The 27,961-nt window shown below is 47.2% G+C and overlaps 1 protein-coding gene across 5 annotated transcripts; it reads right to left on the reverse strand.

The window, feature by feature from the left end:
- Positions 1-5: 5 nt before the first annotated feature.
- On the reverse strand, positions 6-27,961 carry LOC144259987 (cryptochrome DASH-like). 5 transcript variants are annotated; one of them, XM_077808415.1, is made up of 14 exons: positions 27,843-27,961; positions 26,068-26,240; positions 23,971-24,064; positions 21,976-22,106; positions 20,469-20,617; positions 19,288-19,376; positions 17,754-17,827; positions 15,684-15,773; positions 14,136-14,215; positions 13,232-13,291; positions 11,499-11,656; positions 4,266-4,385; positions 2,360-2,536; positions 6-892 (listed from the first exon to the last, which is right to left on the reverse strand). In XM_077808415.1, the coding sequence occupies exons 1-14, from the start codon at positions 27,909-27,911 to the stop codon at positions 782-784; spliced, it is 1,575 nt and encodes a 524-aa protein (XP_077664541.1). In that variant the 5' UTR covers positions 27,912-27,961; the 3' UTR covers positions 6-781. The 5 variants fall into 5 exon arrangements, 3 of the variants coding, with proteins under 3 accessions (XP_077664541.1, XP_077664543.1, XP_077664542.1); XR_013344973.1 differs by lacking the exon at positions 6-892 and adding an exon at positions 3,224-3,428 and having other exon boundaries at positions 2,401-2,536; XR_013344974.1 differs by lacking the exon at positions 6-892 and adding an exon at positions 3,224-3,428 and having other exon boundaries at positions 2,401-2,536; positions 4,266-4,426.

Below are 27,961 nucleotides of genomic sequence, written 5' to 3' on the forward strand. Positions count from 1 at the left end.
TAGCGTAAGGAAATTCAGTATATATATTTCCAATGTATAAAAAAGTGAACACCTTCTCCAGTCTGTAATACAAGGTAGAAATCTGGCTACAGCTATAAGCCCCAGTACAAAGCAAAGGCACTGGAAAAGAAGTCTGACCACTTGACAATAAACAAGATGACCCTACTGTTACAGTTAATAATTACTTAGTTATGAAGCCCCTTTCAACCAAAAGCACTTTACAAAGTCACTCATCACCCATCTCTGGGATAGAACATATTAGCTGTTTAACAGCTCACAGCAACAGTTTAAAAGCAGGAAGTGAAAAATACCAAGTCAGATTATCAACAGGTGTAAATCAGTGTATCTTAACTGATTCAATAGAATTATGCTGATTTACACCATCTGAGAATCTGGCCTTAGTACATCCAGTTGATTTTTGAGGGGCATTTTGGTGGTGTAATTTCTACCCACTCGAATTTGGCCAGAATACAAGGTTAACACCTCTGTTCTTGTTAAAGGTGTCACGGGATTCTTAAAAGTACAAAGGACAAAGAACTTCAGTTCCCTTCTGAATCCCAATCAGCTGGCTCATTAAGAAAAGAATTTCCTAAAGATTAGAGGTCAAAATCTTGATCCAGTTGAAGTCAATGGCAAAACTCAATTGACTTCAATGTGTCTAGGATGTCACCCTTGGTTTACTTAGATAGTAATCAGAGAGAGAAGTTAGCCATGAATAGTAACCATTGTCAGCTGGAGTTCTCAGCAGGCAGTCATTTCTCCAGAAGTGCAGGGACTGCCTTCACGATAAATCTTTGTTGCGAGAGAAGTAAAAGTCCACCCCTCTGTTCTTGTGTTGTCTTGGCGTGTCTGAGGGATCTTTCCTTCCCCTCGGAGGATGGTCTCTCTTGTTCTGTTAATTGAGAGAAGGGCAGTGAAAGTTTTTGATTGAAGCTAAAAGAAAGTCTGGTTTTTATGTTATAAAGCAACCGAGACATCTCACAACCGAGACATCAGAAAAAAGGGTAACATGTTGCAGTTCTAGCCAGATGAGAAGCAGAGAGGAAGGATGATCCAGTGATTAGGATGCTAGCTTAGGGCTTAGAGACAGGGGTTCAATTCTCTGTTCTGTCAGACTTCTTGTGTGACTTTGGGTAAGTCACTCTGTGCCTCAGTAAAATAGTACTTCCCTACCTCACAGGGGTGTCGTGATTCATAAAATACATTAGTGATTGTGCAGTGCCCAGATACTATGGTGATAGGGGCACAGATGTTCCTGAGATAGCTAGATGCATGCTGAGGAGGGGGAGAGAGCTGAAATGTGACTCCAATCTCACTTTACAAAAAGTTTAAAAAAATTGGATTCAAATGTTCATGCCGAAAAATGATCACCCTTCCCCCCTGCCACAAGCAAGGGCCACTAGCCAAGGGGCTATTTACAGTCAGTCACTTTTCTGATCTCGACTGCACACTGAAATAAGAGAACTGATTATTCTAACTCTCAGAGCCAAAGCCAGGGGGCCTTTCTCAGACAAAGGATCTCACTAATGTCATGAGTTTTGCCTGAGTCAGAAATTTGGAGTTGGGCCCTCAGTACCCAAACCCTATATGAAGGCTAGTTTCATCCTTGTACTTGGTTTATTACACTACAGAATCAAACTGTCCTGTGACAAGAGAGATAAGGAAGGGAACAAAGTAATGAAAACTTGTGAGATGAAATATACAGCTATTGGGTGAGAACAGCAGCAGCATGGTCAGCAGATGGAAGTTGGCAGTGCTCAATCCTAAGACTGAGCTCTTTATTTGTTAATTTTGCTGCATTTTCTAAAAGACAGATCCACTCTGAAATCTGAAAAGTGTGTTAGTACCAATGGCCTCCTGTGGTCCCCTGTTTAATGGGTCACTACTTCCAGATCAGATGTGTCTGTTTACAAGTCCAAAAGGTATTTTTGCTAGCTGCCGGCCCCACAAACTCCTCCTGGGATCTGAGAATCAAGCTGGGTTCTTTTCTCCTCATACACAACCACCTGTCATAAGGTGTCTGCAGGCCAAATTAAACGTTCAGAGACACCTGTGAAATCTCATGGCTTTCAATAAAATTGCACAGGTATAGACTGATCAGAATTTAGTAAGCAGTGCTGTGATAGATGCACAAGTCAGAATAAAATATAATCCAGCTTCACACTCCAGTTACATGGATATCAAGTGTTCATTCAAAAGTAATGTTGTGCCCAGTCATGGACCCTTTAAATGATGTGGATTAAACCAGTTTTCCAGTTATTTCTCAAATGTAAATGGGAGAGAACTGCAGAATTTACACCCATGTTTAGAGCAAGAAACAACAAACTCCCTAACTCAGTTGAAACTTAATAGTACTTACAGGCCTCTGCTTGATATGTCTGCTCCATTCCCGGGCCAGGACGACTGGCAGTGGATAGGTCTCCCCTAAAGCTATCCCAGCTTCTGAGAGATCTGCGTTGCTCAGCGCCCAGAGTGTGTGTATCTCCCCTCCCTTTACACACTGTATTTCTGGAACCCACAGTCGGACATAATCTCCCTGCAAATGGAAACAGTGGTATTCAGGGGGATTCACTCAAACCAATATGGCAGGATATAATAATCTGACTTCCTACAGTGCCTTCAAAACAAAGATGGGAAAGCGCTTTATTAACTAAAGAATGAAGCCCCATGAAATGGGGACGCATTAGCCCCATTTTTCAGGTGGGAAAATGGAGGCACTGTTGTGTCAGGGCCAACATTTTCAAACCCTGGAGCTTTCTGTTAGGCCTTCAAATCCATATGCAGGCATCTGAATGGGTGGCCTAATTTACAGAGATGCCAAATACGTGCTTCAACTCGGGGTGCTTAGAGTCCCTGGGAGCTTTTGTTCCTAAACCAGAAATAACCCCCACTCCCTGCTATGACACAGGAGGCAGCAGGGATTGCGACTGTGCAGGACACCACGAAGCTGGGGAATGGAGTGGGGGCTAAATTAATCTCCTCCAAAACTCTGGTTCATTAGTAGGGGGTAGGAGTATGAAAGGGATGACACAAGGTGAAGGTCAGGGGAAAACTGACTGTAACTGTCCTTTTATCTCATGGCTGTGGGTTTCAACGCACTATGAGGTGCATTACTGTGTTAGGTGATCAATTCCGACCCTCCCATTATTCATTTCTGTGTTTCCCATGCAGCTGGCCTGTGTTTGAGTAACACATTGCACCATGTCTTGATGATATGAGTTACCTGGGGAAATGGTCATTAAACACAATGCTGGTAACGGGGACAGCCATAGAGGCAGACTTCCTGAGCCAGGTAACAGACTCTGAATGCCAGATCTCCTCTTGCCCTTATCACCACTCATCAGGAAAGGCCTGCAGTCCAAGGGATTTTTCTAGCAACAGCATCTATTGAGTAGCTGCTTCTGCATTTAATTTTCTTCAGTACCCGCCTGAATATAAACAGCTCAGATTGTAACACTGGCTTAGCTGTTTCAATACATGCATTCACTTTTTTAGGGTTTTATACCGCTGCCTGTCTCCATAGCATTTGAGCAAACGATTAGCTATTCTTTTGTTATAAGCTCATCATGCTCATTTGTCTCCTAGACAGATTTCACTCATCTGTCTCTGCAGCTCCACTCAGCGCAGAAAGCAGCTCTTCAGAGGAGACAGGCTAAGTGGCACTGGGGCTAAAATATCAACATTACAGATTGCCGGATTCCCTGCTGATGAGAAAAGAGCCCTGAAAAAACAATTCCAGCCAGTAATCATGCCGGTGGGGGTACCCCGAGGGACACAGACACATTCATACTCTGCAGCATACCCCTATGACTTCACTGCAGCTGCACCTGCTTTTGCCTCTGGCAAACTCAATCTTTGCTCATTAAAGAATGAAGATCAAACTAAATGACCACTGGTTTCAGGGAGCCTAATCTGGCTGCTTTTAAAATAAATAAATAGGATCCACAGATGAGTAGACCCCGATTTTCATACTTGGGAGCCTAAAGTTAAGCACCTACCTCCATATTTAGGTGCCTAAATGAGTGACCTGATTTTCAAGAGTGCTAAGCCCTCAGGCAGCTCCCATTGAAGTCAAGCCCCAAGAAGGGTAACTGCAGGGCCTCACCTGTGAAAATTTGACCCAGGTGACTGTGAAGTCAAATCAAAACCTTATGTGCCATTTCCATAGTTGCTGGAGTTTTGGTTTGTTACCTGCTGGCGCGAAGTGGGAGGGAAGATGAGGAAGAGAACTACAAAGCACTGGGACATTTCACCAGGAGACTTACGTTGCTGTCATAATCCAGGCCTTGTTTAATCATGTTAAACTTCCTGTTTTCTCTTGGATCGTTTCCAATTCCAGCGCTATATAACCAGTTTCCATAATTGCTGCAGACATCATAGTCCACCTTAAACACACACGGAGAACCAGTAAGAAGGGCTGGGTCTGCTGTTCAGCAAGAAAAGGGCAGAGGGAGGAAAATCATGTAGAGACAGCCATTGCTCTGGCATCTGAGACTTGTCTACATACAACACTATGTGGTATCGTTAGAGTGGTACAACCACCCCTAATGTGGACAGTTATAGCAGTATAAAGGTGCTTGAACCAGTATAGCTATTTCTGTATAGGAAGGGGACCAAGTTATACTGGGGTAAGGCTCCTTTATACCAGTAAAACTGCCTCCACACTAGGAAGTGGGAGAGGATGTACCACTTTAAATATTTGTGGGGTTACACCAGTAAAAAATCTGCGCGCAGCCCAAGCCTGGTATTGATTGGCCCTATCATAGGGTGTGGCTTCCCCCAGCACTCCCTCTTGGCCAAGCATGGTGCACTTAGCACTGACTGCCTCAGTTTCCCTCCCTGAAGTGAGTCTTAGCTGGGGCACTGAAACCAGGGAGGCCAAAGTGGCCATGGGCCCCCACACTTTAACAAAAGAACCTATGAGCTGTGCGGAAAACGATTGATTTTGCCAGGGCCAGCCTTAGGGGTGGGCAACGTGGGCAACCAGACCACCCAGGGCACTGTGGTCAGGGGGGTGCCCTGCGCAGTGCAGAGGTATGCACTGCCAGCAGGCAGGGTAGCATCCAGAGCAGTGAGTGATAGCGGGGAGCGCTGCGCTCACCTTGCTCCACAGGGGGCGCAACGGCCTCCGGGACCCACCGCGTCTCTCACTGCCCTTTAGGCAGCATTTAAATCCACCGCTCATCCAAGTCCCTCCGCCCCCATCCCAGCAGACTCTGGTACACCCAGTGCCCAGCAGTTCGCTCCACAGCACCGCTGGAGAGAGGCTGCTCCTGGGCACCCACTCTCTTGTTCTGCCCTTGGTGGCGCTGGAGCTGCGGCTCCCTCCAGTTCTTCTCCCTCTGGCGGCCGGGACAGGACTTTGCAGCAGCTGTCGTGCTGAGTGCAGGGGCCGGAGTTCAGTGAGCCAATCCCAGGGGCTCTGGCAGCCTCCGCCCCACCTCCCCGCACGCCCTGCCCCATCCCGCACGGTGAACCGCTGCAGAGTCCAGTATCCCCTGGGACACCCGCCCCCAGGGTCTGGGATCCCCCACGCCAGGGGATACCTTCTCTATGGCCTGGGATCCCACTGTACCCCCAACCCAGAATCCTCCCGCCCCAGAGGATACATTCTCTGTAGACCAGGATCTCCTGGACACATCCAGTGCCCAATCTGGGATCACCCCTGTCTCCTAGGGACACACCCAGAGCCCCCCATTCACCTGGGTTTCCTCCCTTCCCACCACACCTCCCTGGTGCGGTTTAAACTGCCTGCAAGAACCCATGTCTGCACCCCTCCCCATGTACATCCCCTCTCCAGAGCCCAGGGCACAACATCCTTCTCCCTCCACCCTCTGGTGAAACAGTTTCCCCCAAGACCGTGGAGGGGAGAATCCCCCTTGGCTGGGGCGGCGTGTAGATCTCACACTGCCAGGAAGGTGGCCCCTGGGACTGTTACCCTGCTCTGCACATCTGCAGACCTGTTAAAAGTCTCTGAGTAAGGATAAAAAGGGGTAAAACCACAAGGGTGATGTCATGGTAGGTGTCCACTATAGACCACCTAACCAGGAAGAAGTAGTGGATGAGGCTTTTTTAAACAACTAACAAAACAATCCAAAGCACAGGACTTGTTAGTGAAAGGAGATTTCAACTCACCCAGGCATCCATTGGAAAAATACAGCAGGGCACAGATTAGCCAACAAGTTCTTGGAATGCACCGGAGATAGCTTTTTATTACAGAAGGAGAAGAACGTGACTAGGGGAGAGGTTATTCCAGATTTGATTCTGACAAACAGGGAGGAACTGGTTAAGAATCTGAAGGTGGAAGGCAGCTTGGGTGAAAGCCATCAAGAAATCACAGAGTTCATGATTCTAAGGAATGGCAGGAGGAACACCAGCAAAATAAAGATGATAGACTTCAAGAAGGCAGACAATAGCAAACTCAGAGAAGTGGTAGGTAAGATCCCGTGGGAAGCAAGTCTATGGGGGAAAAAGAGTTCAGGAGAGATGGCAGTTTTTTAAAGAGACTTTATTAAGGGCACAAAAGCAAACTATCCCAATGTGTAGGAAAGATACCTAGTATGGTAAGAAAGCACACTGGTTTCACCAGGAGATCTTCAAAGATGTGAAACTTTAAAAAGTCACACAAAAGGTGGAACTAGGTCAAATTACTAAGGATGAATATAAAAAGCATGTAGGGACAAAAATAAAGTCCATGGCTCAAAACAAGATTAAGCTAGCTGGAGATATAAAGGGCAACCAGAAAACATTCCACAAATACATTAGAAGCAAGAGGAAGACCAAGGACAGGGTAGGCCCATTACTCAATAAGGAGGGAAAGACAGTAACAGAAAACGCAACAATGGCCGAAGAACTACATGCCATTTTTGTTTCAATTTTCAAAAGAAAGGTTAGCAGTGATCAGAAGGCTTTTGATACTGCCTCACATAACCTTCTCATAAACAAACTAGGGAAATACAGATTAGACAAACCTACTATAAAGATGTGTGTACAACTGGTTGGAAAACCATACTCAGGTAGTAATTATCAATGGTTGGCAGTCAAGCCGGAAGAGCATCTTGAGACAGTTCGTGCAGGGATCTGGCCTGGGTCCAGTTTTATTCAGTATCTTCATAAGTGATTTTGAGAATGGCATTGAGGCTACGTTTATAAAGCTTGTGGATGATACCAAGCTGGAGGGGTTGCAAAATTTTGTTCCTTGGAGGCACATTATCTATATAAATAAAGACAAGTAACCCATAAATCTCCTTCCTAGGATGGTTCATTCCAGACCCCCTGCCCTTTGAGGGTGAGGTGCTAGAATCCTCTGTTCTCCACAAGATTTGAATGCTAAACAAATCAAGTTTCCATTGAAGGGAGCCAGTGCTGTCTAGTGGTTATAGCAGGTCATAGGAGCCAGGACTCCTGAGTTCTATTCACCTTTCTCCTACTCACTCACCATGAGGCCTTGGGTGAGTAACTCATCCACTCTGCATCTGAGCTTCCTGCTCTGTAAAATGGGGATGCCAGGACTTATCCACCCTCAAAGTGATTTGAGAGCCTCCAATGAAAGGCACTACCGAGTGCCAGAAATCATCAACTATTATTATGATTATTCATTCCATGATTTACGCACAGTACAGTTCTGACCACTAGCTGTGTGGGTATGGGAAATTAGTTATTCTACACCTTTCATAGTAAAGGATCCCAAAATGCATCACGTAATTCACACATTGCATATAAGAATCACTTCATCCATCACTGAAATGCAGCCACCCTGGGGGATAATGAAAATAAAGTCCCCATTTTCCACTGCAGTGACGAAGAATGCCAGAATGCCATATATATCCTGAAACTGAAGCAGCAATTTACGCCGACTGTAGTTATTCAAACTGCAATTTGTCCAGGACACCCAGGCTAACACTGCTGCTTTTTCAAAAAAACCGCCAGTTCTTTTAGTGCCAGTTGCTTGGCATCAGGATATGGGTTTTAAGGGTCATCTGAAAGAGGGTGCATCCGCGACACTGGGTCAGCATTGACTTACAGGACAAAAATGTCACCAAACTGAATCACCAACCCCACTTTGTACAGAGTTCCCATCCAAGTGCTGGCCCAGCCCAGCCTCACAGCTCAAGGTGCTGTTGAGTGTTACAAGCCTGAAGCAAGCCATGGAAATTTAGGCTGCAGCCAAGTTTGTGTCTACTGTAGCTTCAAGCTTCCTGTAAGTCGCTGCGAAGCCAATGGCATTGTGGGGGCCAGCCCCAAGCAAGCACTCAGTTGCTGAGTTAGTTAGGAAACTCCTTCTTGATCTGCAGACGACAGGCCAGGAAGCCATGGCTTAGCTTTGTAAGATACCCACAGCCATGCTCTGCCTGGCTAGCAGCAACCATGCTGCCACCAACATGCCAGATACACGATGCTGGTGGGGTAGGGAAGGAAGGATGACATTAGAACTCCCTTCTCTTTTTTTTTTCCACCCCATGTCCATGCCATTAACTTCTGGGGCCAAAACCAGCGCAGATGAGGTTGGAAACTACCCAGCCCCAGATTTCATAACTCAGCTTGGTGAGAACAAACGTAGATAAGAGACACTGCTACCGAAGTGAAACTGTGCTCTTAGCAATGCCCCCGGAGGATGGGTGAGAGTCGAAGAGAAGCATACCAGGAAATGACTGGGGGGGTGGTGGTATCTGGGAGTTGGCGTTTAGTCATCACCCTTATGCAGTGATGCCAAGGATTCACTAGAACAGGCTAATGCCTTCAGGTGAAGGTGGAGTAGCTGGAAGCTGACAATACCGCCTGGCACGGCTGCCTCTTACTGAGAGCCCACTCATGGCCAGAGGTCCCCCTGAAGCACCCTCCCTCTGATCTCTTTCTTCAGGGCCCCTCACGAGCTTCACAGTCTCTCTTACGAGGAGAGCCACCCTCCACTTGGGGCTGACTTAATGACCACAAGCCGTTCCACACAGTCCTTAACATCCCAAAAACTAAACTCTGCATTGCAACCAGAGAGTTCATGCTGACCTTCTGCCACCCACACAGAGCTCAGCCCCTGCCAGCATCTGTCCTTCACAGTCACCCCCCCTAGTCATTTCTACCAGGAGCTCAGGGTACTGGCTCTAGCTTCCCTCTCCTACCACCATCTCACCTGTGCTGAGGGAGAAGGGTGTCTATATACTGCCGTCCTACAGAGAGCGCCTCTCGGTTGGCTGGAGAGAAGGGAGCCCTTCTCCCACTTTACTCTACAGGGCTCCTGGTCCAGGGCCCTTAAAGGGACAGTGTCCTGGGTCCCCCCACCTTCCAACTACTAATTCTCCAGGACCACTTCCTCTCTTCCACTACAAGGCCATTTCCTGGATCTTTGTTCATTCCAGCTACCTGGAATGGGCTGTTCTGGTCCCCCTGTGCTCTCAAAGGGCCAATAGGCCCCATTATAGCCATTGCCTTTTCTCTGTCTAGAAGACTTCAGTAGCCAGAGTTCTCAATATGGACCCCTACACTAACATCAAGTTAACTTGCCAAAAATACATGCTTATTCTATTTCTCTGGTGCCTTTGGCCCAGATCCTCAAACATATTTAGGCACCTATCTACCTTTGAGGATCTGGCTCCTGTCCCTAGAATCTGACCTAAACAAATCAGACAATTGTTAACATTTTATTTTTTTAAAGTTTGCTCAAGTGTGGCAGGGTTCTGGCTAAATTCCCACATGGGTAATTGCATTGATGCCTGCTTACTTAACATCCCTTTAGTGCATTCAGCTTTCCCACCTGGTATGCATCATTGCTGGCACAGAACAGCTGCTGTGTTCCACCCCAGAGGTGGCTGCATGTCAGCAATGGGGAAACAAGACAAATATACGAAGGGCAGGTTCTGCTCTTGATTAGGTGGGTGCAACGCCCATTGGCTTCACTCAAGGAGGCAAATAACTCACAGAAAAAGTCATCAAGTAAATTCCAACAGTGAGTCAATGTGAGGAAATCACAACTGCAAACACTTTCCTTGCACACTGTAATGTCTATGGAGCAGTGATGTGCTAAAATAGCAATGTGCTGCAGTGAGACTGTGTGGCTCATTAGCTCCCCATGGGATGTCCTGACAAAATCAGGTACAATCTCAGAGAAGATACAAACCTTTGATCACTCCACTGGGGGTTTGGTTAGAGGAAGATACTATCGCCCCACTGTTAGTGTTTTTAATCATAGGCATTAATGCAGTGGTGCTCTCTCTAAGGGCCTAACCCAAAGCCCATTGCATTCAGAGGGAGTCTGTTCATTGACTTCAGTGTGTTATTTATCTGTATTATTTTAACACTAGGAGCCCCACGGGGTGAGGTTTACTTCACAGTCTCAGATTCGGTCTCACGGTGATGAGCCCAGCACAGACAGATACGACTCAGTGTGGTGGGACTTAGGCACTTTTTATCCAGAAACAACCAACGCGGAGGTGAAAAACCACCTTCCCTACTGAATGGTTTACAGCAGCTGCCAAGCTCCGGGTCATGGAAGAGCAGAGGAGGACCAGATAAAGTAGAAAAGCCTCAGTTCAATAAAGCTAGCGAAGGGTTTGGTTCTGGAAATGCTAACTGAGAGAAGCAGAAGCTCCTGTTAAACAGTGAGTGAACCTTCCTGCCTCTGACTATGAATGTCATTGTTTACGTCAAACACAAAGGTCTCTGATACTACAAACATGACCAGGCATAACGCCTACTACCTCGAGTTTCCCACTGATTCTACCAGACTATGCCTGGCTGGCAGTGAGTGTTTACAGGATCAGCCCCTAAGACTAGCTACCTTGTCTAATCTTTCCCTCTCAGGGGCTTTTATAAGGGAACAACATTTTCTACACTATTATTTATCTTGTGGGGCCCCAAACAAGATCAGAGCCCTGTTGTGCCAGATGCTGTACAAACACAAAGTGAAGGACCATCCATGCTCTGAAGAGACAGCAATCTCATTAGACAAGACAGACAAGAGGGGAGAAAAGAAGTATCATCCCCCTGTTACAGAGGGGAACTGAGATTCGGAGCGTAATTTTTCAGAAGTGCTGAACATTCACAGCTCCCATTGACTTCATCTGGAGCTGTGGGTACTCAGTCCTCCTGACAATCAGGCCCCTTGTGACTTGCCCGCGGTCATTCAGGGAGTCTGTGGTATCGTCACAAACTGAACCCAGCTCTCCTGAGTCCCAATCCAGTGCCTTATCCACAAGGCTACCCTCCCTCTCTCATTACATTAGAAGATCTGAATTCTCATTGCAGGCATCAGAGCTACATCTCAGTTGATGGCAGCCTTACCATTGCTCTGGGCAACATACCCTTTCCTTATCAAAATCTTTGAATCATATACTGAGAGTGCCCTAAAAAGAGTAGACTAAATTATATGATCTTTCTTCGAGCAAAGCTGCTATTGAACTCAAAGGGAGTTCTGTTCCTTTAAGGCCCATGCAAGATGGCCTGTTGTTAGCCACCTGCAAAGAGAATCACAAACCACTCCAATCACACGCTGAGTTCGGTCTTACCAGCAGGTACTCAAACCACTCTGCCCCCATCCTCCAGTCCAACCCCAGGTCCTTGGTGAGAAAGCTGGCAACGTTCTGGCGCCCTCTGTTGGACATGAAGCCGGTCGCTGCTAGCTCTCTCATGTTGGCATCTACAAAAGGAACCCCCGTTCTTCCTTCTGCCAGGACAAGAGAAACAGAGCGGGGATGCAGGATCTTTACTCTTTCAATTGTAGTCAATCTGCAGCTGTGTATATATGGATATCTACTTGGATCAAGTGAGTAGGATCCAAATCCATGTGTAACATGAGGGATAGAACCCTCTCATATGGAACAGCCCCATAAAATTTAATAGAGATGATAACAGTAGGGTTCTATAAAAATTAAATAGGGCTCTGTAGAAAGGAGCCTTGGAATGGGAAATCGTTATGATGGAGAAAGTGATGGATAGTCTTATACCAGGGTCAATCAGATCTTACAGCATATAGCCACCAGGTTTTGAATTTGGGTAAAATAAAGAGGAAAACAATGAGACTGACCAAACACAGATGGGTCTTTTAAAGGTAACAGTATGAAGGGACATATAAGGTAGCTGGTTATATCTTTGAAAGCTAAATCAGGTGATATTAGTAGGAGAGATATATGGAAACTCTTTTATAGTAATGGATACGATTTCTTCCGCTTGTGTGGAAATGTGAATTTATTAGGTTAATGTTAAGAAGGACAAACATCGGTATAAGTTCATGAGTTCACAGATTTTAAGTCCTGAACGGATGACTGATCAATTTGAATGATTATATTTTCTATTCATGTACGGTAATGACAAAAAATAAAAAAAGTTTTAACTAAAAGAAATGAAAGGATCCTAAAGGCCTATAGAATTTAATGGCGGATTAGATCTATTTTATAGGTTTGTTCACTTTCATATAGAAATCTATAGCTGGCATAGTAGTATGTAATATTAAACTCTGCAGGAAGGATTAAAAACGTGGCGAGGTTATCGTTGTCTATGGAATTCTATAGGACTTTTCCATAAGGCAGAACTACAGCTCTGATAAGACAGGCCTCTGCCACTTGAGCTGAAGGAGAATCAATGAGTCATATCATCCCCCCACTCAGAGGTGATGGAAGTAAAGGAAATCCCGATACAACGACCCATAGTTAGCATCTTCTCTCTCAAGCCTACCGAACGTCCTCCCCACAGGCACCATGCCGCTGAGCATGGGTGATCAGGGAGGAAAGCAGCTCTGTGCAGCAGCATCCCCTGGCTGACTCTGGTTTTGTCCTGCTCCACACCTCTGAATGCTCTGAGAGGAGGATGCAAGCAGAGTGAGGAACCCAGGGATCAGCATGGATACCCCAGCACACCATGAGGGGCTTCTGGGAGCTTTTCCCTCCCTTACACTCCCTGAGTCACAGTCAGCAGGTGCAGGCTGCCCTCTGGGCAAGGAAGCAGAGAGGACCATGGGGGCCTAAACATTTCCTCTCTGGTTCGACTATCTAACTAAAACGCATTCCATATATGTGTGCGTGTACCTTCAAGGGCAGAACTTGGCCTTTAGCATCTAGTAACTTGGTCCTGCTCCTGGGAGGTGCTCAGCAGCTGCTAGCTATCCTCCACTCACACTGAAGTCAAGATAGGGCTCTTTATTGCTAAACAGAGTCTAAGTTTTGGAGCCTGATTCTGCTCTGCATTACACCAATGTAAATCTGGGCTGACTTTCCTCAAGACTGCGATCACAGTTTCAACTGACCTTTCCAAGCGTCCAATAGCTTGGGATCTTTCTTCCAAGGCACCTCTTTATCCTGCAGTCCTGTTGGGGAAATGAATGAAGTGTCAGGAACACCAGCACTGACATGCATAAGGACTAAACTAAGCCACAATGACAACATGAGATGCTGTAGTCGCCACTATAGCTTGGGATCAGGCCAGCTCACCAGCTCTCCTGGTGATCTGCAGGGACCCATGGTGATTACAAATTAGAGTCGAAAGCAAAATTCCTGTTATAAATACTTTCTGGGCCTGCTCCTGTTCCCTTGAAGCCAATGGGATCGTCGGCTAGGGGAGCAGGGTCAAGACCTAGATTATTTCAACTGAAAATTTTAAAGAATCAGATTCCCTTTATACTCTGTGCTTGGTTTGCTATTTGCTTTTCTCTCGGCACGGACAAAGAAAACCCGCCAGTTAGCGCCGTTCTCTGCTTCTCTTGCCTGACTGGCCTGAGGCTGCAGTGCTGGGAGTGCACAGATGGCAAGGGAACTTTATGCCCAGGCTAATTCCTTTTGCTCATATTGATTTTTTTAAATCTCCCGACGCCATTCTGTAGACTTTGTAAAACCAATTCTTTACATTTAATAAAACCTAAATGTTGGGTTTAAACTAACTGGCAGAGTTGCAAGATGTTCAGGGCAGGAAACTCTCTCTATGTGTTTGTACAGAACCTAACACAATGGGATATCCATTTCAGTTTGGGCCTCTAGATGACAGAACAATAATAATGACTTCACTAAGTGGAAGACAAGGTCAGTTGCCTACGTAAGGCCCACGGTCCAAGCAATCGGATCATAAAACCCCTTTGATATCACCAAGACTATTAAATGGCAACGTGAATGGAAAATGAAGTCAACACGCCTTCAAAGCATGCTACTTAAACTCACCTTTCAATAAGAAAATCCTTGTCCCGTACTTCAGGGCGACAAATCGGAAGTAATCCCTCCACAGGAGTTCGAATATGACCCTAAAACACATCAGCCATGTCTCCATTTTTGCCTTTGATCAATATAAATACTGGGTGAAATCCCAACCCCACTGAAATCAATGGGGACTTTGCCATTGACTTCAAACGAGCCAGGATTTCACCTGCTGTTTACCTAATGGAGTCACTAATAACATCCCATGTTTTATTTAAGTCAGACCACTTTGCAAACATGGTCATGTTAACAGAGGCAAAAAATCTATCGGCCTGACTTTTATCATGAGGATTAAAATAGAAAAAGACCTCACGGAGTGCAGTTTGCAGATCCCTGTCCAAACCCCACTCCAAGGCTTGAACAGCACCACTTCCAATCTGCTCTCCACTGGGGTTCAATTCTTCACTTCTGGGAGGTACTGAGGCCCTGACTTGGCAAAGCACATGCATATTCTTAAGCACAGATTTCAACAGGAGTTGAAGGCACTCAGCACCTTTCAGGAGTGATCACTAACTAGCAGGATCAAGTCTTTGGTGCTCACAGTTGCCTGACATGTAAAGTCAGCTGCTAGCCATGCACAAATGGCTGGTTTTATAGGCCATGGCTCCTGGACGCTGAGACCAGCATCAACCCCTGGCTGGTCACGAATGTTCTGCTCATCTGATGTTTCTGCTCACAAGATCTCTCTGGAAGTCTGGCTTAGGTTATAGGCCAGGACACAGTGCCAAATGCTTTAAAAAAATCACAAAAATAGAAAAAAGATTTTTTTAAAACATCCACAATATTTTTTTTCCAGTCTTCTCAACCACATCTAGTGTTAGGCCCGGATCCTGCAAACACACGTGAGTATACTTAACTTTACAACTGTTAGTAATGCCACTGAAATCCATGGGACTACTCCTGGTATAATAGCTAAGCAGAGGCATAAGTGTTTGCAGGATCGAAGCCACAGACTGCATGTTAAGGCTCTCAGAAACTCGGGTGATAGGTCTGATAAAGCAGGCAGAACAGACAGATTTTATTTTATCATATTTCAAATATGGGGTCAAATCCTGCCCAGGTTACTGTCATGAGAAATCTCATTTGCTCCAGAATGATCTTGTTCGTTAATCATTATTTGGTCTTACTTCTCTCATTATTTGTACAGCATCTTTGTGAATGATGAAATAATCACTTTATAATTATTACTTTTTATTAGTAAACATTATTTCCAGTATAGTGTGAGTACCTCATTATTTCCTCGTAATAATAATAATTGCTGATCATTTCTACTTACAAGACACCCAATGCCTCTCGGTACCCAGTGCAATCTAACAAAGCCAACTAACCAATATTAGAAACAGAAGCTCAAATGAGGCCCAGCAGCAGTCAGAGGACAGGCGCAGGAAACACTAATGTTAATCAAAAACAGTAGTCCTGACTCCTGAATCATTTCCTCTTATAGTCCCGTCTACAAACTAGATGCAAGTGTACATTTCAAAGAAAGAAAGCCTTGTTGATCTGGTTGTGTCCTACCAGTATGTGCTCTGATTTGCAGTTCTCTCTTTTTCATACTTCCGGATCTGCTCATAAATATATCGGGGTGAAATACAGCCTAACGCCAGCCTGTAAACACAAGGAAAACGTGTAAAAAGCCAGAACATTATAAGGGAATGAGATCTTTAAGTACACACAAAGAGAAAGGAAGGATTGCCTTGTGATTAAGATGCTAGACTAAAACTCAGAACACCTTTGTTAAATTCCCATTTCTGCCACTGTCTCTCTGAATGACCTTGGTCAAGTCATGCAATCTCTCTTTGACTCAGCTTCACAGTGGGTGTGATAATCCCTCCCTCACAGGGAGAAACTCATTCATCTCTATGTTCTACAGTGATGGGAGTCATCAAGTACCTAAATGGATAACTTTAGATAGGTAAATTTGAAAATTTTGCCCTAGGTGACTTGCCCAAATTATTCAGTGGTTTAGTGATTTAACTAGTGAAACAGTGACAAAACCAGAAACGGAACCCAGAACGTCAAATTCCCAGTCCTCTGTTCTAGCCATTGGCAAACCCTCCTTTGAATACAAGTCTATCTATGGTACTTATATGGCCACGCTGATTCTGGACACAACAGTGAAAACAGCAGGGATTTGAGAAGTGCTTTTAACCTTGATTTTATATGAATGTTATTCGAATGCATCTTGACTGGGCAGTCATTCCGGGCATTTTCCACCGAGCTAGTGGAAATGTTTAACAAGTTGATGAATTTTGAAAAAATATGGAGAAATTTTCCAAAATGTTTTCCCAAGTTTTTGACCAGCTCAATATTTCTATCTGAGAAGTCAATTGGCAGCTGCAGGAAAATGTGACTGGCTGGAATTCTATTTGACCATTATTACTTTATCCTCCAAACGCCATTCCACGGCTCTTACATACACAGAGACGTGACTGATGGTGCTCTGGAGCACACAGTTTTGTGTGAACACCTTGGCACATGCACCATCCTTATTCCATTTGGAAAGCGCTTAGCTCATTGTGGACTCTATCAAAAATAAATGAGAATTCATGCGAACAACATCCTGTTACAAAGCAGTGGCCCATTAAAGAGCCACTAGGTGGCACCAGTCTCCACAGACAGAATATAGATCCCAATTTGAAAAGGAGAAATACCAGATTGGAATAACTTCCATTGTTATGTGCAGTGAGGTCATAGCTCGTTTGGTCCCAGGATATTAGAGAGAGTAAGCTTGAAAGCTTGTTTCTTTCACCAACAGAAGTTGGTCCAATGAAAATCATTACCTCTCCCACCTTGCCTCTCTAGATTTTAATAAAACATAAGAATGTTCCTAGTGCACTGTAGCCCACAAAAGCTTAAATTTGTTAGTCTCTAAGGTGCCACAAGTCCTCCTTTTCTTTTTCCTAGAAAAAAAATGCTCTGATTGCAGTTCAGTCAGGGAAATGGGAGTCTTTAATAAAGTGTGATCCTGTACCCGACTGGTTGCTCACTGATCAAATACTTAATATGCCCCCCTCAAAGCCCCGTAAACATTAGGGCAAATTTGGCTCTGTTACGCTAGTGTAAATCTGGAGCTAACTCACTACCTCCCAGGGTTGGGCTTATGGCCCCTACATAAAAAAGTATCATGTCTCTAAAAAAAAACCAAAAAACCACAGATCAGATACTCTAATGTCCGCTGGTTGCTTTGCACCACTCCTGCAGTGCAGAGTGGCCATAAACCCAGCAGATCCGGCCAGTTGAAGATGACCTCTGCCGGGCTTCCATGCCACTGCTTGATCCCAGCTTTCAGTGCAGCGGGCCCTGCCCCGGCATTTCCATGCTTCAGCAAGTCCCTGCTGTACCAACAGTCCCTTGGGGGCTGTCAGCAACTGGCATACTCTTGATGCAGCCCTGAGGCTATTCAGCTTTGCCCTGGGACACAGAGCCCGCCATAGGATCAGGGACAGGGGATAAAGGCATTTTACAGCTGCCTTTGCATCCCACCCTCAATAAGCTGTGCCAAGGGCATCTCAAACACAGCCACAGATCTAAGCTAACAGAACTTGATGTTTCAACAGCCAAATGAAATCAAGGAAGAATAGTTACCATGGTGCAAACTTGGTTGAATAATCTATTCCTATCAGTCCATTTCGAGTCTCCTTGTAAGATGCCACTAGGTTCTATCCAAGCAATAAAAAAGAAAAAATTAAAACCATTATATGGGCAGCCTGCAACTTATGCTTTCCTGGATGTTTGAGATGGATATTTGTGCAGAGCAGTGCTCCATCCAGTGACTGTCTAGCAGCATTATTCTGCTGTGAAATTATTTCCTCTGATGCACAATATTTAATGGCCCCAGAAGTTTTTATTACAGCTCCTGGATTATGTGTAATAAATTCTGCTTCCTGCTTTACTTTGTAGTAGACTTTTACAAGCAGAATGGAATATGGTCTAACTGATCCCTACTGGTAGTGATCAATCAATGAATCTGAATCAAGGATTAATTTCCAAAAGCCAGTTGCTGCGAAAGCTGATGGGCTGGCCCCTTGATCATTTGGATTTGAGGATCAGACTGGAAGCAATTTATTTTGATTTTTGACTGCCCCGTGGCTGCTGGTAAAGGGTCACATTCTGATCTCCATTACACCCATGCCACCCAGATTTGCACTTCTAGGGCCAGATTCTCTGGTTCCACATCATCAGGTGCAAGGGATCCTGATTTTCTGCCTGGTCCCCAGTTCTCGTGCATGTTACAGCAGCCTATGGGCTGCTCTAACTTGTGCTGGGCTAACACCAGCTACACAAAGGCAGAGTGCATCACGCTCCAGCCACTTCTCCCAACCTGACATGCTCTCTGTGCTGGAGGCTGATGGGGTACAAGGGTCAGCTGTGACAGCTCTACACTATCTGGGAACCCAGCCTGAGTAAGGAGGACACCTAAGGGTTGATCCACAATAAGTAGCACCACCATGATTGTATGAGTGTGAAAAAGACTGAGATTGAGCTAATCTTCTCCGACCTGCACAGGAAACTTTAACAGGCTTGCCTATTATTTGTCTCAGAAACACAGCAGCTGCCATCCTGACCAACCCCAGGTTCCTGCTGAGGTGAAAGCACAAACCCCTCCAGCTTGAGCTAAAGACCTAAGTTCCCAAGACGAGAGCTGTAACAGACCTATATCCCTGTGAACTGGGCACAGAGACGGACATCTAACCCACACTCAGCAGTGGGTTAGATAAACATATTCTGTTTTCTTTACCAACTAATCTGTGCTGGGGCCTGGTGCACAGTAGACTGCACAGGAAAATCACCTTGCACTGATGTCATGGAGTACACAGGGCCTTAGTCTAAATCTAGGTAGTGAGGCCTAGTGGATAGGGCACTATTCTCTTCCTGGCTCTGACCTGCTGGGTGACTTCAGGCAAGTCACTGTTTGTCTCCGTGCCTCAGTTTCCTCATCATCATGGAGATGACGATGCTGACCTTCTTTGTAAAGCCTTTTGAGACCTATGGAGGAAGAGTGCCTCACAGGCGCTAAGGAAATCCTAGTGGGAGTTGAAACTGCTGCCGTCCCCGCCAGAGTGTCAATGTGACAGGAGGAGGTGGGGGAGGACACTGGCAAGAAAATGCACACACTTACCGTATCCCAGAAATAATGCTGCAGCCTCATTAAGGCCTGGGTCTCTCCTCCGCTGCAGGGGAAGGCTGTTCGCGGATCCATCAGGGGATCTGCAGTGGAAAGCACCAGCTTGTCAGCATGAGAACGAGCTCAAAGGTAGGGAGCTCAAAACCCACGGGAGAGTTGCCTTCGGGGCTGTGGGTTTGATTCTTGCCACGTCAATATGGAAACATTGGTCTCTGTGACAAGTGCATGGGAGCTCTCCTCTATGTAACCCCTTTAAGCAGCAGAGCCACATATGAGGGCTCTGAGTCTCCTAGCACTGGAAGGTGCTCTGTTCCAGGCGGCAGGGATGTATCCTTTTAGAACATGCAAGTCCCACGATCAATGCTCGTTGATGGCCCATCCGTGGGGGAGGATGTCACTACACATCCTGAGACGCTGGCAGATGCGACAGTGCTTTGTCCGTCTATCCTGCCACCCAGGGGTCTCCAAGCACTTACCACTGGGAGTGCGAGTTCCATTTCAGCAGCTCATCATACACAGCTTTCCAGGGATTAATGTGAAAGTTCTCTAGCTTATGGCACAGCCATTCTCAGTAATGATGTTAGGTGGGGCTAGTCTCTGCTCTCAGCCAACACGCATTCTGCTCCGCGTTCCGATAGATTGCTTTGTGTGTGTATAGGGGAAAGCTAATCAACATTAAGATCTTTCCTTTCAAAACTGAAGTTAATTTCTAAAGTATTTCGTTTTGGGTTCACTGTTTGAAATTGTTGGGCAAATCTGTACATTAATGCATAAGTAGCCAAACCATTTGAAGCTTTTTCCAATTACTTAGATTGTAAATTCCTTCAAGTAGGGACCATCTATTTGTTCCGTGTTTGTACAGTGCCTAGCACAATGGGGTCCTGGTTCTTGCCTAGGGCCCCTAAGTCCACAATACTACTAATATTACTACTAATAAAGTTAATAAATTTAGCTTCAAAACTCTTTACAATTATTCCCTTTTAAAAATAAGTAGACAGAGGCAGAGCCACATGTAGCCCACATTTTCAAGAGTGGTCACGAGTTTGGGATGCTTCCATTTTTGGGTGTCCCCCATGCAACTCCTTGGGATCCGATTAGCAGAGTCGCCGAGCACCCGCAACTCCACCTGAATTCAATGGGAGCACCCGAACTGGTTTGTGTCAAGGTTTTCCTACCCTTCTGTCCAAACTCCTCAGACACGGGGATGCATCCGTCTTCTACCCCTGGGACCAGAGGCTTTAGCTGATCTGCCATCTGCACAGTGGGACGGACTTTGGCCTGAGCCTCCACTGCTTTTCGGAACTGGGTATAGACATCAGGCAACCTGTGTGGATTACAGCAGTTAGGACTGCAAAGGGAACAGGCCCTCACAACTTTCCCCACACAGCAATACGCTACCACAGCGCAGTAAGTCTTTGAAGGGGTAGGGTTAATATTTTAACTGTGAGCTTGTGACCTTAGGAACCCCTCAATGCCTAGTTGTAAAGGGTCCAACATTCTGTAGCAACTCCGATTGGGCCTGACAAACTCACTACACCAAACACATTGCTGTCACCGTATTTATCTATGTAGAATGCTGTGTGAGGTATCAAATGAAAGCTTCTGATAAACTGGTTATTAATATCATTGTGAATGGTATGTACAAACACTGTAGGAGGAATTATGGATACTTACTGATATTATGCTATCAAGTCTGCAACCAAACCAAGGGAGAAACTGGTTTCTTCCAGACAGGAGGAAAGGTAGTCATCCCACCATCCCTAATGTACATTAAGGAAGCCCCATTTGGGCTGAGGGCCAATCTCTGTCACCAGAAAAGCAGCTCTGGGGGATACCTTTGGCAGATGTAGTAAAATGGGGGGGCGGATGAAATGATCTGGATTTCCTCGGTTCCTCAGCACAGGGGTGTGGGAGGGAAGAAACCCTCAGTGCTGGGCTCAGAGAGCAGGTCTGAAAGAAGCCAGGGCCAGCACTGCCAATGCAGAGTCAGTCTGCTCCTATCTAGCCACTACACTAAATGCAGGGGGCTACTCTGAGCACAGATGGCACTTGCCCCGCTGCCTCATGACCCAGCTGTGAGCAACGGCTCAGCCCTGCCCTGCAGGCACTGCAGTAACCCAGCTGTGTGGGCACCAGGCAGCATGGGACAAACAAAGAAGCAACAGGAGCAAACTGTGCCCTGGGAGGAGGCGAAAACAAATAAATGCCCTCCCATCACTGGTGCACCTAGGCCAACAGGCCCCTCCCCTCCTGGTACAGAGGGGCCAACAGGTCCCTCCCCAGAGGTGCTGGTGGGCCAACAGGCCCCGCCCCTGCCCATTGGTGCAGGTGGGCCAACAGGCCCCGCCCCTGCCCCTTCCCTCCTATGTGGTGCAGGTGGGCCAAACAGGCCCCACCCCTCCCCATTGGCACAGGTGAGCCAAAAGGCCCAGCCCCTTCCCTCCTATGTGGTGCAGGTAAGCTAAACAGCCCACACACACACACACCCTGGTGCATATGAGCCAAGAGACCCCTGGGGCAAAGCCTCAGCTGGTGTACATTGTTTTCATAAATCCATTAAAGCCAACAGAGCTATGACAATTTATACTGAGGATCCGTCCCCTGACCTGGCAGTGAATGCAGTGGCAGAGGGGAGAATGGGCAGCATCCCCACGCACAGAGTGAAGGCAGAGATCAGCCTACCTGGAAATGTGGCTGAACGGCAGGTCGTCCCGGTGATAGAGAGTGGATGCCCAGAAGGTCTGGATCTTCACCCCATGCTGAGCGCACACCCGGTGCAGCGCCTTCTCTACGTCCAGCTCCTCTTTCGTCACCTAGCACCAACGGGAACAAAAGCAGAGAGACGCTCTTCTGTCTGCGCACCCAACGTGCAGCTGAGAGCATCTGGGGTGCCTCATGCACACTGACCCTCCACTCCTATGTCCTCCCCTTTGCCAGATTTGGCTTTGGCCTCAATCCCTCGCACCCCTCCCTTTAAGAGATGAGCACAACCAAAATGCCAACAATTCCTAGACATTATATCCTGGGTTTCATTTATTAGATCAACACACATCAGCTGTACCCAGCTGCCCCTCGACCTGTCTGCTATTACAGCCTGATCCCGCACCCATGGTAGCCAATAAGAGTCCTGCCATTGACTACACAGGCCTTGCATCAAGCTCTTAGTTGACCAATTTCTTGTAGGCATCATAAAAGAGTTGGTTGTTGGGAAGGAATTTGAAGGAGAAGAGGAACAGTTCAAGGAGGGTGATTCATGTGCAGAAGGTAATGTGGCAGAAGGCATAAAGGACTGGGTCCATGGCCCACTGATATCCAGGGGCATCTTGCCACTCACTGCAGTGGGCTGTGCATCATGCCCAGATAGAGTTGCAGGATGGATGGTCGAGACAGGTGCCTTGGCGGAGCCAGGAGTCGATGTGACAAGATGGGGTAAGTAGGGAGGGGCACAGCTGTGATGGACCTTAAACACGGATTAAACTGCTTGTGCTGGGTGGGTTAATGGATTTTTAAATCCAGATCAAGGCAAAGAGATGAAGTTCTGGCCTTCCCAAGGGCTGTGGCTAGGGTTGCCAACTCTGACTGAAACTATTCCGGGAGATTTTTTTCCCCAGCATGACGTGGTGTCATTTCCTTAAAATATCCTATTAAAATCTCCCGGATTGCTTTCAACAATCCCCGGGAGATCGATGCTGATTCCAGGAGACTACAGGCCACTCCTGGAGGGTTGGCAACCCTCGCTGTGGCTATGATTCAGATTGGTGACTAGGGACATTGCAAGTTTCCAATAGCCACTCACAATTAGCTCGCTGAGAATAAGCTGACACAGCCCCCATCACTGCCCCAAACCATACACCTGGCTCCCTCCTCAGCCCTGTTCTGGCCTCTGACACGCAGTTGGGCAGTTCCGATTTCATCCAGAAGAAGGTAGTGGTGGCCCCTAAGAGCCAGCCAGTTCATCATCATGACACTTCTACTTCTCTGACTGCAGGAAAATAGCCTGCTTCTCCCTCCTTGCCCCTGCAGCTGCTATATCAGAGCAGTCAATTCCCTAGTTTCACGGTGAGCTCCTCCTCCAGATCTGCTGTGCAGAAATCGGTGGAGCTCCACTTCTGCCAACAGATCGACGTCCCACCAACAGGACAAGTCTCTCCTCTTTTGCTTCCTCACCGTTCTCCATCTGAATGCACGGGCGCCCTCCCTGCCTCCACTTCCCTATACACAGGTAGGCTGGGCTCTTTGCTGGTGCCCACTTGCTCCCACTGTACTCTGCCTGCTGCTGGCTCCCAGTCTGAGCAAGGAGCCAGGGCGTGGCAGCGTATGCCCATCATTTCTGCAGTTCGAGAGGCACACAGCAGTTTCCAGTCGGAGGGAGAATATTGCTCCACCCTTGAGTCTCAGCCCTCCAGCATCCAGAAACTGCTTTCCTCCAAAGCACAGCGCCTCCGAGTGGCCACTCACAACCAGCAACCTGTACCCTGTACCCACAATTGATTCCCATCAGCCACTCGGACCTAAGACCTCCCTTGGAATCAGCCAGCTCCAAGGGGTTAAGACATGACAGTAGCAGAGAACATAAAGGACTCTGAATTCACAGGCCAGGCAAGTCCAATACTGCCCTGCACTAAATGTTCTTGCCAACTTTATGCTGAGCCAACATGGTTCAAACCTTTCCTTTACCTCTTCATGGAAAGCCACGGCAGCAACGGTGCCCAGCTGCGTAATAAGATCATGAACCACATCTTCCGGATTCCCTTTCCTTACCACCAAATTACTGCGGACACACAAAGTTGGAATGAATTAGGCTTTATGCTATTATTTATTATTATTCTTTGTATGACCGTGGCACCTAGGAGCCCCAGTCGTGGACCAGGACCCACAGTGCTAGCACAGAACAAAAAGATGGTCCTGCCCCAAAGAGCCTGCAGAGTAAGTATGAGACAAGAGACACCAGCTGGATACAGCCAGAGAGAGGCAGGGGCATAAAAAAAGAGACAACACTTATTATTGCCTCTCTTGTCCTTTCTTCTCCTTTCCCCCATTTTCATCTGCACATGGACCTCACTGTTTATGACCTGTTGAATGCAGACTGTTTGGGACAGGGGCGGTGTCTGCACTTGTGTTCGTGAGGCACCTATCATGCCCTTGCGTGCGTGGGAGAAAAGATTAATTTATTAACATCAAGCAAAGCAGTGCAGTGACTCTGGGTAGCTCTGCAATAGTTAAAGCCACACTGTCAGGACATAAGAACTTAAGAACAGCCACACTAGGTCAGACCAAAGGTCCATTTAGCCCAGTATCCTGTCTTCCGACAGTGGCCAGTGCCAGGTGCTTCAGAGGGAATGAACAGAACAAGCAATCATTGAGTTTAAATCACCAATTTAAACTCAATACTTAGGACAATTTAAACTCAATGCTTAGCTTATGCAAAAACACTGCTTCAAGAAAGGGCTTGGCTGGGTTTAGGTGGGGGACGTAGAGAGACATGCTGTGGAAATGGTTGTTCCCCTCTACATGCTCACAATGGATGTGAAAGGAGAGTTACGCATGGAGGAGCACCACTATGCATGGATCTAAAGTGAGGGAGAGTTACGATCTGGTCCGTTAATACTACGGCATTGAAAGGACATGCCAAATATTAATACTACGGCATTGAAAGGACATGCCAAATATTAACAGATGGAGTATAGATCTGAATGATCTTAAAAATCAGAGGTCTTTGCCATTTGAGCTAAAGAAGAATCTCTTATCTGCAGAGATGTTAGGTCTTATATGTGGCCTTTGTGAGTCAGTCGCAAGGCATCATATGTGTTTGAGCAGTTCTGATTCTCTCCAGTACAGGCCAGTGGCACATACTGGCCTGTTCATTACCTTTGTTAGGGATTCAGATTGGTCCTCCTAAACGAGCATAACCCCTTTCATGGACCATAGCGTATTGCAGACCTAAAGGTATTCTTCAGGTGTTGTGATCCACAACCTGTCACCACTGCACCCCCTCAGGAGAGGGGCAAGCCAGCTGCTGCATATTCTGCTACCCAAGGATTAACGTTATCTTGCTGTGATAATAATAAAATGAAGAAAAAGGTGCTTGGAAAATTTTAGATTCTAATAACTTTCCCTGACCAGCATGGACAAGATGATTTTCCTGAGGACTGTATTATCAGTGGTATAACACTGAGCTATGGGCTACACAGAAAGCCACGGCCCCTGCTGGTCTGAGAAAAATCTTTCATACATCAAGGGGGCTCAAGCTAACCACTAGATGAAACTCCCTAGGGATAGGAAGGATGGTCCAGTGGTTGGAGCACTGGCTTGACACTAGGGAGACCAGTGTGCAACTCCCTCCTCTACCACAGATTTCCTGTTACTTAGCCAATCTGTGCTTCAGTTTCCATCTGTAAAATGGGGATAAAAGTACTTCCCTACCACACAAGGATGTTGTGAGAATAAATACTTTATATAATGTGAGGTGCTCAGATGTTATGGTAATGGAGGCCATACAAGAACCTTAGATAGACAGATATCCCATAACTGCTGACCATGGGGTTTCTTGCATAATCTTCTGAAACATCTGGTGCTGGCTGCTGCCAGAGACAGGCTATTGGGCTAGCATAGGAATTTTTGTGTTTTTATGGTACTAGCAACAGGTGCTCAAACGTGCTTGTCACCAGCATTGCTTGCTCCATAGGACAGACAAGTCTTAAGGAAGAGGAGGTGGGAGAACAAAGTGGGTTAAATAATAAAACAGACTCATGTTTACGACAAACCCCCCCGTACCTTCCTTTTTTCTTGAGTGTTTGCCTTAGATCCTTCACGCTTTCCAGTAAAAATTTGAGTCGATGCGGCCCAGTCTTTGGGAAACCATAGTAATAGGTTCTTAGGTACTGTCTTGGATCAAAGCAGTAGAGAGGAATGATATAGTCGGCGTTATTCTGAGCCCAGTGTAGTACCTGGAAATACAGAGAGGAGCAGTTAAAGATGTCAGTGCTCCAGGTGTTTTCTCTCTGTACAGCAATTCATAGCACCATTTCAATTTTCCTTTATTCAGACTCATCATGAAAAAGGAAGAAATGCAACTGGATATTGTACTATAGCTTTATTATATTATAGGGTCTCTCTCTTCCAGGGCCTGATCCTGCACACACTTTGTAGGCAAAACTCCCATTGACTTAAAAGAGACCAGGATCAGAGCCCCAGCGTGTCTATCACCTTGGTATCCAGATGCCAGTTATAAAAATTAGACTTCCTCAAAGGGGCTTATACAGCACCAAGGTGAAAGGTAGGTACGTCCATGCCGATTGAGTCAGTAATCACATCCCCACAGAAGTGCCTCAAGGCTAACCGGGGAAAGCTGCTGCTCTTACAGCTGTCCCCTCCAACCTCCCCCTTCCCATGCACAGAGCCGGAACCCTTCATCGCAGTCACCACAGGGCATGGGGGCACTGAGGCAGTGACGGGGCACTCTCCCATGCCATCCCCACTCTTCCCCTAGGCTGGGATCTGCTGGACTCTCAGACCCTCTGCTGGCAGGAGGAGAGATTAAAACGTGGCCCTAATTTAACGGACTAAAATGTGTGGGCAGCGTCCACAATAAGGGTCAGCGTACAGGGCATGAAAGACCCCATGGCAATATCTGTAATAGGGGTGGTGCTATCCCCAGAGTTCTGGTCAAATTCCAACCTCAGTAATTGCCGCTGGCCTCCCTAAATCTCCCTCTAGTCATGCAGGACACTGGTAGCGTTGCTATGTGCTGCTCAGAGCTCTGCCTTTCACTGCCAAAGATCCCTATAGGTCCCACCCCTACCTCCCAGGGATGATCAGGGTGACCAGATAGTAAGTGTGAAAAATCGGGACGGGGGGGATGGGTAATTGGCACCTATATAAGAAAAAGCCCCAAATACCGGGACTGTCCCTGTAAAATTGGGACATCTGGTCACCCTCGGGATGACAGGTTTCAGAGTGGCAGCCGTGTTAGTCTGTATTGGCGAAAAGAAAAGGAGGACTTGTGGCACCTTAGAGACGAACCAATTTATTTGAGCATAAGCTTTCGTGAGCTACAGCTCACTTCATCGGCTACATCCCCTGGGTTTAGCAGGCCAGTGCTCAAACCACTGAGCTATCCCGCCAGCCCGCCATCATTCCGGGACACCAGCGAGCCCCTTTCCCCACCCAAAATGGCCCTGCCACCCGCCTCGCTTCCCCCTCTCCAGACCCAGCCGCCGGCTCTGCCCTTGCGGCCCCAGCTCAGGCTAGGGTCCCCCAGCCCGCTCAGGGCCCGGGCTCGGCCCCGCAAGCCCCGGCTCTCAGCAGCGGCCCCGGGGGCGGAGCTCAGAAGCGCCCGGGTTACATAAAGCCACGTGCGGGGCAGCCGGGACAACAACTGCACAGCGGCCTGGGGCCGGGCTCCCGGCGGGGGCGCGGGGCTCGGCGCCCGGGGACGGCCCAGCCCAGCCCAGCCCGTGCCCCTGACAGCGCCCGGCGCTCCGCGGGCGGCAGCCGCGCCCCGCGCCCCCAGCCCGGCCCGCGGCGCCGCCGCCGCCGCCTGCCCCCACCTCGCTGTCGTGGTAGCGCAGGTCGTGGCGCAGCAGGCAGATCACCGTCCTCGGCCCGGCCCCCGACATGCTGCGGGCAGCCCCCCGCCGCGGCCCGGCTGGGAGGAGTAGGAGGAGCC

The sequence above is a fragment of the Eretmochelys imbricata genome, chromosome 2 (genome assembly GCF_965152235.1).
Source record: "Eretmochelys imbricata isolate rEreImb1 chromosome 2, rEreImb1.hap1, whole genome shotgun sequence".
Lineage (NCBI taxonomy): Eukaryota > Metazoa > Chordata > Testudines > Cheloniidae > Eretmochelys > Eretmochelys imbricata.

Bases quoted from the DNA above. Each gene is read 5' to 3' on its own strand.
- LOC144259987 (XM_077808415.1), bottom strand. From the start codon at position 27,911: ATGTCGGGGGCCGGGCCGAGGACGGTGATCTGCCTGCTGCGCCACGAC. The intron at 17,828-19,287 runs GTAAGTGTGTGC...TTGCTTGGATAG, and splicing joins AGCATTATTTCTGGGATACG to AACCTAGTGGCATCTTACAA. The intron at 893-2,359 runs GTAAGTACTATT...CTCAATTAACAG, and splicing joins GACATATCAAGCAGAGGCCT to AACAAGAGAGACCATCCTCC.